The sequence below is a fragment of the Hibiscus syriacus genome, unplaced genomic scaffold (genome assembly GCF_006381635.1).
Source record: "Hibiscus syriacus cultivar Baekdansim isolate YM2019G1 unplaced genomic scaffold, ASM638163v2 tig00110392_pilon, whole genome shotgun sequence".
Classification (NCBI taxonomy): Eukaryota; Viridiplantae; Streptophyta; class Magnoliopsida; order Malvales; family Malvaceae; genus Hibiscus; species Hibiscus syriacus.
In genome coordinates, this window is record NW_024062720.1 from 1,097,314 (window position 1) to 1,108,418 (window position 11,105).

Here is an 11,105-nt window from a genome sequence, read left to right on the forward strand (position 1 = left end):
TATATAGAAAATAATTAAGAGCTTGATTACATATACAAATACCAAATTGAGTACAAATCTAAACCAATTTGCAAGTAGGCATGTGGACCAAATTGTCAAAATGCATCATTCAAAATTAAAATTAAAATATTTATTTAAATAATTATATTTTATCGATATTTGAATTATTGGTTCCTTATTTCGGATCAAATATTACAAAGGTTCATTATGAGATTATATTCTTAATCCAATGTGTTTCATTCACAATGTCATGATTCAAACATGTCTTTATCTAAGGGACATACGGTTAGGGATATTCATTGTTCGTTGAAAGTTGAATTAACTGGCCCAATTGATTTAGTTTAGTTAAACGGTCAGTCGTCAAATTATTCAATCGAAGAGTGACTAAATAAATTTCTAAAACTTGTTTATCGGTTAATTCAGTTAAAAATTTATTAATTAAATTACACTTAAATATTAAATATTAAAGGCTTAATCTAAATAGAAGTGCTTAAAGTTAACTTTAGGTGTCTAAAGATTTTTTTGTTAAAAATAGGTGTATAACATTTCTTATGTTACACTTTTAGATGCATGGACCGTAGTTGCTATTAAATTTGACCATTATCTGACACGTGTCAGCCATACTGAGTTTTAAAATTTTTTATTTAGAAAAAAACATAAATTTATTATTTAAACAATAAATTTTTTTGAAATTATAAAAAAAACTCAAAATCTCAAAAAAAATCCTAATTTCAATTCCCTCACCACCACTAGTTGTCACGACTGCCGCCAATCATTCAAAGTTTCAACGGCGTGTGACTGCCTAAACACTCATGACCAAGCCTTCATGCTTCTAGCGACGATTGTATACAAAAATGGGTGATTGCAGTAACTTATTGATTTTGGCTAAGGGCGATGATTCTAACGATTCAAGGAATGATTCTTCTCATCGTTCATTGAAATCCAATTAGATGAAGTGATCGATGGCAGAGGGCGATGACCAAGGCAACATTGGCTAAAAATTCTATTTTTGACATGTGTCACTTAACGATCGAATTTAATGGTAGACACCTAAAAGTATAACGTCAGAAACGTTAAATATCTATTTTTGACTAAAAATTCTTTAAACACCTAAAATTAACTTTAGGTACACTTTAAACACTTATTTTTTTACATTAAATCAATCTTAAACATATGTTTATAAACTCAAACCCATAAAAAATTTAAAACCCCATTAATGTACCAAATTCAAAGAAAAAGTACTCATAGATCATAAGTTATTTAAAAACAGTAAAAGAAAATATAATCTTTTGTTATAATGTCTAAAAGTACACATAACCTCCAAAATCCTTATATCAGATTTTTATATGGGTAAATACATTTAAATTCTCTATAGACGTAATGATTTAAATCTAAATCAACTCTGAAAATGATATTTTTAAATTATTAAGATCATTTAATAAATTTTATATATTCGTTATTATTGATTCATACCTAACCAAATAATAAAATAAATAACATGGCATAATCAAATTCAAATGGCCAACTAGGAAGTAAATGAAAAAAAAAACATTTTTCATATATATGATTCGCCCTGGGAGAATCTGGCCATGTAAGAGTATAAGGAAAGTCAGCAAAACGCACCAAACAGATGAAAAACTCTGTTTCCTTCTATTTTCTTTAAATTCACCTGTCAAACTGAGTATTGAGAAAGTAGGCACAGGGGAAGTATGACGTCTGTCTTTTTCATTAGTTCATAATTTTTTCTGCCTCTTAGCTTTCTTTTTAGCCTATTTCAGTCCATTTGCAAAACCCTGCAATCTCTCAAATTCTTCATATCAATTTTTCTATAGGTAAGCTACCTTGAATCTGATGAAGAAATCTGCTCCTTTTTTTATGGATTTGTTGAAAAGAATTAAGAAATGATTTGTTCGAAGTGGTTTTTGCTTTGAATTGAATTTTCTTTGTCATGATGCAGGTATAACATCTTTAGAATCTTGGGGAAGTTTTGCCAATTTTGAAGGTTCTCAATCCAGGAAAAGGTAGATGAATCTTTTGCTTTTTTACACCAACGGTTCCTTTTCTAAGTACCCTTTAATCTGTAAGCGTTGAATTTTGTGGGATTTGTGGAAATTCTGGGTGTTGAAGTGAAGTAGATGATGTTTTTGTAGAAATCTGGCAATGGAAGATAAGTACAGATATTCCAGGAGAAGCAGCAGTGCATTATGGAGATCATTGAGAGATGAGGATTTCGAGGAAGAAGATGTATGGGAAGTTTTCAAGGAAAGTAAAAATTCATCATTCAAAGTTGGCCAATCCATTGAACCATCCAGTGTTGCAGTTACAAGACATCTCCCAAGTGCTGCAGGAATGATCCCCAGATCTTTGTCTGCAATTAGTGATGTCGGCAGCTGCTGTTCTAGTTCAACCACTGCTCATGATGGTAAGCAGCAGCAATCATCCCCTGTAAATATCCCTGATTGGTCAAAGGTTTCTACAAAGATGGAGAATGATTCATGGCATTATGATGAAGATCATACCAAGTTTCCTCCACATGAAATTATTGCAAAGCGGCTTGCAAGGAGTCGGATTTCATCTTTCTCAGTGTTTGAAGGTGTTGGAAGGAAACTCAAAGGGAGGGATTTGAGGAAAGTAAGAACTGCTGTTTTAACAAAAACAGGTTTCCTCGAATAATGTTCATCAACAGTAATTATAACTCCATTTATATGTTCAAGATTACAAACTCTAGATATACGTTTTATGGTCTGTGTTTGATCTTTTAAAACTTTATAACTTCGTCTCTAACTAAAACATTATAAAATTTCACAAAATTCTGCGTCCGTCCTAGATCACTACAAGTTGTGGATCAAATTTGCAGAGATGAGGGTTAATGCAATGGAGGCAGAAACAGAACCATGTTCTGAGTCAATTCAAACAAGTGTCGCTTTGCAAAGTGCCAAAACTGGGACCATTACAGCAATTGATGATGTCCCTTTCTGCAGTTGTCATTTCTAGGCTTTACTGTAAGCAAAATATAGCACTGCAACTCCATTCAGCGAATAAGGTTCCTTTCATTGCTCTTCGTGTCCCTTTTCATTCCAAATTCATGAAACGACAGTCTGATAGGAGTTGCGGTTGAAATTGAATGAATGAATTAATTTAGTCTTAAAACTGTAAAAAACAAAAAGATTGGAGTAAAATTGTCGGCAAATCAGAACTATTTTGGCAAATCATCGATGGTTAATGATGAATTCGTTTTTTTTTTTTTTTTTTACATTTTGGAACCAAATTGTGAATAAACGAAAGTGGAAGGATTAAAATAAATTTTCATAAATCAAGTTTATGTGAATTAAAGTTTTAAACTCCCCTTAAATTCATCGTTTTATTTTATTATATAATATTTTTTTGTAAAATTTTATTTTAATCTCTTTATTTTTCATTTCATTCCAACTCTATTTTTTAAAAATTTGAAACACAAATGTCGATAACTTTGGTTAAATTCTACCGTTCCTAAATCCCTAACATTTTCTATCGTCGATTATTCCTAATTTTTTCCTCTACACATGGGCATGTATTAAAAAGCTAGACAAAAGGGTAAATTTTATCATGTAATAGATTTAATTTATCATTTTCGCTTTTATCATATTTTCTTACTAATTTAGCCCTCGAAGTTATTCAATTGCATCATTATATATTTTACCTCTATCTTAAACCATAACTCCATGACTTCTAAACCATAAAGTCTAATCCTAAACCTTACCTTAGGATTTATAATTTAGGGTTTTAAATTAGAGGTAAGATATAGAATGATGCAATTAAACAACTTTAATGGCTAAATCGATACAAAAATATGATTATGACAAAAATGATAAATTGAATCTAAAGAAAAAAGTGACCTTTAAGCCTAAAATGTACCTTATTTCTTAATATCTTGGACATTCTTAAATCTAATTTTATAATTTTGAATAAATTGATGAATTAAGTTTATGTTGCTCTAGTCCTGCAAACCAATATCAACAAGCAAAAACCCAACGATACTGGTTTTTATATAAATAAAGGATAAAAATAAAAACAGTTCAACAAATTCCAGGAAAGTCATGATTCCAATAATAGGAACTCTGAGATCGACCATGATCGTCCGGTGCAGTGTCGACGGGCAATAATGAAGACTTTTGATCATAAAGTTCGAGTTCAAACCCTAAATTACCATCTGTTTCGACCCGCGATTGCCAATTGGAGCCTTCATATTTGTCGATGTACCAGTCGGGAACTGCCATCGCCATGGACGATGGATTCATGTTGGAGTAATCTTCATGTTTCGGTATGTTCATAATCTGTTCCTTTGCCTTCAAGAACCCTAAATTATTGTTTCAAAGAACAGCAATCAAGTAAAGAAACTCGGTAAAATTAGATATGATATGCATGCAATGAGTTTAATTTTGAACGAAAAAGACAGACCTGAAGCTAAACAACTCTGACTGCCAATAATTTCGTTGTTGTCCGGCAACGGCGCCTGAGCCTCCTTCAACATGTCTTCCAAGAAGTCATTCTCACTGATATTCAAGCTCGAGCTATGGTGTTCGCCATCATTACTGCTATAATTGTCATTATTCCCTTTAGGATCAAGTGTAACTTTTAGTTTATTATCATCTTGGGAGAAAAATTGGTTTGAAGGGAGCTCGTTTTTCAATGAAAAATCGAATCCGGGAGTCGACATAAACTGTCCTGGATCGAAATAGGGTTCAAGGATCGTCCATGACGAAGCGAGATCGAGTATTGTTTGGTCCAACGTAAATGTGTTCGAGTACTGTTGAGGGTTCAATGAATTGTGATTGAAAGGATCGGTTTTCATCAAAAATGAAAAGGGTAACATAAAATTTGAACCGCCATTGTTGTTGTTTTCATGGCTTACGTCGGGTTTGAATCGCTTGTGACGAAGGGGATGTTGCAAGGAAGGTGGAGTTCTAGGGAAGTGGAAGTCGAGAGAAGATGGAGCACTATTGGAAGTGTTCGATGGGAAATCAGTTGAAAATGGAGGGCTATGAGGAGACTGAAGTGGAGAGAAATGGGAAGGGCTGAGAAGCAGCGGAGGCCTCGAAGGGCTTTGAAGAGACGGCGGCGGAGTTGCGGATGAATTTGGATCGTACAAATGATGTTGCGATGACCTGGCGGCCATAAGGTTAGGGTGAGAAGCCGATGATTGTAGCATTGAGCTCTGAAGAGGCTTCATCATCGGATTTTGTAACGAGAAAGGAGGGGTCGTTGATGCGATGGTTGATGGTGTAACCGGCGACCGTGAACGGTGTTGGGAAGAATATAAAGCTTGGATTTCAGGAGGGTAAAGTGGAAGACCTTGGCGTTGCCTTCTTTTCACTCTTGTGTTCCAAAAGTTCTTGATTTCATTGTCTGATCTCCCTGGAAGCTATCATCAATGGCGGACAAAACAAAAAGAAAAATCAAAATCTCAACGTAAAAAAGAAATCACAAAGATAATAAATTACCCGAGTAGCCATACGAGCCCATTTATTTCCCATGATAGCATGCATTTCAACGATGATCCTTTCTTCTTCGGGCGAAAAAGCTCCTTTCTTCAAGTTGGGCCTCAAATGGTTAGCCCATCGTAACCTACAACTTTTCCCACATCGAGCTAAACCTGCATTCTTTCGCACCGCATTCCAATTCCCTTCGCCATGAGTCCTCACGTGCTCTGCCAGAATTGCATCCTCGGCCGCCGTCCACGGTCCCTTTTTCAACCTCAAGCCGCCGCCTTCGTTTTGTGTACCAACGTGATTGTTGCTGTTGGTTTCTCCTATCATCATCTCCTTTCTTTTTCCGTCTCTAAATTACCCTGCACGTAAAAAAAATATTTTTTCTTCTTCTTTATACGTCCTGCTTGATGTTTTGAATTCTTGTCTCTGTACCCTTTTTACAGGGTTTGACGGAGGCTTGTTTTTCGTTTCGTTTCTTTTCCTCCTTTCTTTCCCCTTCTCTTTTCTTCACAAATATTGAAGAAGAGAAGGGAAAATAAAGGAGAAAAAAATTACTATGTAACTTCTAATTTTTTTTTTTGCTTGAGAAATGAAAATGAAAAAGAAAAAAAAAACAAAGTCTTTCTATGAATTTAACTCAATTAATTTTATATCTTTTCATAAATTCAAATTTTGAATCTCAATTTTTTATCTTTTAAAAAATAATATAAAAATTCCTATCTTAATAATTTGAAAAAATAAAAAATAAATATTATTATCATCCAATGAGTGATAAATAAACTTTGACACTATTTTGATTAGTAGTATAAATTTGAATCCCTGATATTTGAAAAAAATATTTATATGATTTGAATTAATATTTTTATATAATAAATATAATAGTATTAATCGAAATAAGATTTAATAATCTTGTTGAAAGTCAGTTATTCGTTATTTTAATTGTTATGATTATTTATACATTTTTAATACAATAGCCCGAGATGGGTTTTAACTTTTAACATCATAGCTTATTTCATAGATTGATGTGAGTAATAGATAGAGAAAGACTTGCAGGCAATAAAACCTCTAATGGATTTTTCATTAAAGAACTATATACATCCAGCACATGTATATATAGTTATATATAATCGTATTTTCTTCTTAATTTTTTATATATATTATTGTTATTCGAGTGTGTGATTTAATTTGTGTCACCCTAACCCCAAAATTATAGATCATATAATGCTTATTATGTATGACAGGTCATTATTTATAATTACGATACTCTTTATTTTTATTGAATTTTACTCATTTATCTTTGTTTTTAGTTTATTTTAAACTGGAGTTACGTTTGATTAATTAGTCTAAAAACTAGCATATTTAGACAGTTCAATCAATATTTGGATTAATTAGTGTAAAAACTAGCAGATTTTGACGATCCAGACAGCATCATCTAGAAGACCAGCAAAATTATCTTGAATATTTAATTAAAAATTTTACTGAAACAAGGTTATTCATAAGATGAATCAGAACTCAACCATGACTACAAGACTTAAATATTTATTTTTATCTTTTGTGATAAACCTTTAGAAGTAAGTTTTAGTTTGATTATTTTATCATTATCTTTTATTTAAAAATTAGTTATTTTATTTACTTAAAACTTCTGGTAAGATTTTTAGTTTGATTATATTTAGATATTAATTATTTTATTTACTTAGAAATTTTGGGTTATAAATACCCTTAGATTCAACGGTTGAAAGATAAATTTAAATTTAATTTGTCATTGAATTATTAAAATATTTCTTTCCTTTGATCGCCACTTTTCTTTCATTATTTTCTCCCACAATATTAAGCATGATCCAGTTCATGCTTAGCTAAATATTTCCTTAAAGTTAATACATCTTCGACTTGAAAATTGCACGTTGATTTGAAGACTGATTTTTCTTGGAGTTGAAGAACTTTTTCAAAACTTAAAGTTATTTTAGATCTAACGACGATGATAGACAGGAACTAAAGATGAAGGGTTGGAGCGGTGACCAAATCAACAACAAATGGCCTCCATTTGTATTAAAAATTCCCTGGTACTAATACTGTTGTTCAAAACTATGTCATTGTTTCCCAGAAAAGATAACTGTTACATCAGTTTACTTGATCTTAGGGAGAAGATAATGGTTTTGTCTTGGTCTGATATCGGTGCTCCGTTAACCGTCGATGAGAAGAGAATTAGAGATGCCATTGCAATGGAAGAAGGCAATTGAACTTGGCTCACTGCGGCGGCGAGAAGGAGAGGACATAAGTTAGAGAAATAGGGGTAAAATGAGTTAACTACAACCTTAGCCCCTGAAGTCTCCAGGATTTCCGAAATTGAAATTTTTTAGAGTTTAGGAACAAAACAAGAAGAGAAAAAAATACTTGAGTGATAAATTGTGTAATTTACCCAATTTATAATAGCTGGAATTAACAGAGTCATTGATCATTGACGAAAACTGTTGGTCAAAGGGTCTCATTAGGTTCTTTTTTCAAGTTGGACGCCTAGGGGTGTTCAATTTGTCAGTTTGACTAACCGATCGAGCCGAACTTTCAAAATTTTATTAACCGATTTTTTTCCGTTTTAATTGTTAATAGAACTCAATTTTTTTTAAAATAATTAACCAAATCGAGCGAAGTTCGGTTAATTGAATTAACCAAAATTTTAAATAATATATATTAATTATTAATTATTTAATATTTTCGGCTAATTTGGTTAATTCGGTATGTTAATTCAATAGATTAATTCGGCTAAAACTAAAATTTAAACACTCCTAAAGCTATTAATATATAAATAATATATTAAATATTTAAAACTTTTGGTTAATTCGGTTAATTAACCGATTTCAAACCGAATTAGTCGATAACCTAACTTTAAAAAAATCATAAATCATTAATCGATCGAACAAAAAATAATCGACCGATTAACCGGAAAAAAATTCAATTAAGTCGTTTTAGTAGGTTAATCGAATTTTTGAACACCCCTACTTGGGCCACATTGATCCAAAAAATAGGATGAAGGCCATATTTTTTTAAGTTTAGGGATTTGTGGTGCATTTTTGCCAAAATTTTAATAACTAGTGGATTAATTTTCAAGTTTGAGTTAAGTCCCTCAACTCTATATGATATATGTATATCACATATGGAATAAATATGAAGAAATATATATGTATTGTATATGGTTATAAAAATATTTTAAAGTGAAATAAAATAATATCATAATATTATAAATATTTACAATTAAATTTAAATAGAAACTCGAAAATTTGAATAGACTCGACTCGGCTCGACTCGAATTTTATAAACTCGACAAAATTTCAAGTCAACTTTGAGTAGTAAAAAATGACTCGTCAACTCGAATAGTTCGAAATTTTTTTACTCGACTCAATCGAACACTGACCCTTAACTCCAATGGTGGTTCATGGAGAAAGTGAATACCATTAGAGATGAGCATGGGTTGGGTTGGGTTGGGTCGGTCCAACTGACCCGATCTAACCCCGACTCAAAAAATATACACATTCCACCTTACCCGACCCCATTTTTAGATAAAATCCAAACCAGCCCCAAGTTGACCCGAAATAATTTATTTAATAAAAAATATTAATTTTAATAAAAAAAATATGAACTTAATTAAAAAATAATATATAGATAGGTATTATTATAATTATTGCTAAATATAAGGTAAAATTACAATTTTTTGGATCGGGTCAGGTCGGGTATTTTGCATCCTAAACTTGAACCCGACCCGAACATAATATCTAAAAAACTCGATCTAACCCGAACTTAATATTTTTATAAAAATTCGACTCGATTGAATCGGATCGGGTCGAAACTAGTCGAATTCGAGATGGGATGGGACGGTTCCAGGCTAAATATGCCAAAGCAATCAGCTATTTCACTGCATTTTTGGGGTGTAAAGTTGAAACACAGACTCCAATTTCTCTTAATCAGATGGGTAATCTGAAAATTCGAATATTCAAAATTTTAAATAGTTAAAATAATGATCCGAATCCGATTCGAAAAGAATCAAATGCCCGATTTTTTAGATATATCTAAATATCTGTTCCGAACATGCCACTTAAAAAATCTTTCTTTTTCAAGTTTAAAAAAAGCTAACTTAGATGAAGAGAAATATGCAATTTAGCTTCCTTATGTTTGAAATTTTAAAATTTAACTCAGAAAATATAAATGTTATGAATATATATGCGTATTTGAGATTGGGAGAGCGAGAAATATTGTTGGTATAAACTATTATAGATATGTTAGCAATATTATTTTAATAATAAATACTTAAATAATTATTAGAAATTATTTAGAACTTTTTATAAACAAGATTACATATTATATTAGTCGTATATTTTTATTGAAATAATTTGTACCATTAATAACTTATAGCAAATAAAATTCTCTTGTTTGCTATCTAAAATTAGATGAAATTTCGAACAAATAATTTCATCCACGAGGACCTTTCGTTTACGCTGCAGTGTTGATGAATTTATAAATAAGATTTGCACCAAAAAAATGTTAAACAAGGTAATTAATGGCCCATAATAACAGTGTAAGGCTTGAAAATGTCTCAGCTACTGGGCCTAGGGCTAAAGGCCAATCTATTAGTTGGATTTTCGGATAATCCAAAATTAAGATTTCTTCAATTCGCATCCGTTATTTTTATCGGATATTTGATCTGAATTATCCGAAAAAAAGCGGATCGAATTCTCAGATAAATTGATCAGATATTTTAAAAGTTAATATTTTATAATCATTTTATATCATTTAATATTATTTAATATTTTAATATTTAACGAAGATATAAATATAGGGAAAATTAGTTAAGATTTGATTAATGACTAAAAATTTAACAATCAATTTAAAAAAATTATCAAATTGAAATACTAAATGTTGTGTTATGGTTTTTTAGTTATCCAAATACGAAACCTAAATAACTTCGAAGAACCGATTGACAATTCAATTCTGATATGTAGCGGCAGACGAAATTTCCCATTTTGTAGGCTGCTTCGTTTGTGACATTTGATCCTATCAAGGGACACGTGGCTAATACAAAATGCTTGTAGGGCTCTTACCCTTTCCACAACTTTTGGTGAAATAATATTCGATGTATTATCCCATCAAATATATAATGGTGAAGTTTTTCTTAAAAAAAATATGAAAATTATAAAATAGTCACCCAATTGTTAAAGATACAAATTAGTCATTAAATTATAAAATGTTATTTTATTGAGTCCCTCAACTATTAAAAGTTACAAAACGGTCACCTAATTATTCATTATGTTCCAAACTCGTCATTTTTTATTAAAAATTTGACGGTATTCTCAACTGAACGTTAACATACTGACTATGATATGATAAAATATGTATCGGAATCTCAAACGATTATTATATCTCAGTCATCGTGTTAACGTCCAACTTAGACAACCACCAATTTTTTAACGGAAAAAGGACGAGTTTGGAACACAATAAATAGTCAGGTGACTATTTTTTAACTTTTAATAATCGAAAAATTTAATAAAGAATCATCCTATAGTCGGGGGACCATTTGCGTGCTTTACCCTAATGTTTTAATTGGGTTTTATTTAAATCTAACATGAAACTCATTTTAATCTAAAACTTACA

At 31.3% G+C, this 11,105-nt stretch overlaps 2 protein-coding genes across 3 annotated transcripts; one reads left to right on the plus strand and one right to left on the minus strand.

Annotated features, from left to right (window-relative positions):
* The first annotated feature begins 1,603 nt into the window (after window positions 1-1,603).
* On the plus strand, window positions 1,604-3,057 carry LOC120123342. 2 transcript variants are annotated; one of them, XM_039142263.1, is made up of 3 exons: window positions 1,604-1,832; window positions 1,958-2,021; window positions 2,136-3,057. In XM_039142263.1, exon 3 carries the CDS (start codon window positions 2,161-2,163, stop codon window positions 2,671-2,673), a length of 513 nt encoding a protein of 170 aa, XP_038998194.1. In that variant the 5' UTR covers window positions 1,604-1,832; window positions 1,958-2,021; window positions 2,136-2,160; the 3' UTR covers window positions 2,674-3,057. The 2 variants fall into 2 exon arrangements, with proteins under 2 accessions (XP_038998194.1, XP_038998193.1); XM_039142262.1 differs by having other exon boundaries at window positions 1,606-1,832; window positions 2,151-3,051.
* A 998-nt stretch (window positions 3,058-4,055) lies between these two features.
* On the minus strand, window positions 4,056-5,798 carry LOC120123382 (transcription factor MYB97-like). Its single transcript, XM_039142289.1, has 4 exons — window positions 5,481-5,798; window positions 5,031-5,401; window positions 4,438-4,976; window positions 4,056-4,336 (listed from the first exon to the last, which is right to left on the minus strand). The coding sequence occupies exons 1-4, from the start codon at window positions 5,796-5,798 to the stop codon at window positions 4,056-4,058; spliced, it is 1,509 nt and encodes a 502-aa protein (XP_038998220.1).
* Window positions 5,799-11,105: the final 5,307 nt, after the last annotated feature.

What these genes read in the sequence shown, in the direction of transcription:
- LOC120123382 (XM_039142289.1), bottom strand. Translation starts at nt 5,798, where the DNA reads ATGATGATAGGAGAAACCAACAGCAACAATCACGTTGGTACACAAAAC. An exon ending in GGGCTCGTATGGCTACTCGG is followed by an intron (nt 5,402 to 5,480) that starts GTAATTTATTAT and finishes CATTGATGATAG; the next exon opens with CTTCCAGGGAGATCAGACAA. An exon ending in TCCCATTTCTCTCCACTTCA is followed by an intron (nt 4,977 to 5,030) that starts GTCTCCTCATAG and finishes CACTTCCAATAG; the next exon opens with TGCTCCATCTTCTCTCGACT.
- LOC120123342 (XM_039142263.1), top strand. Translation starts at nt 2,161, where the DNA reads ATGGAAGATAAGTACAGATATTCCAGGAGAAGCAGCAGTGCATTATGG.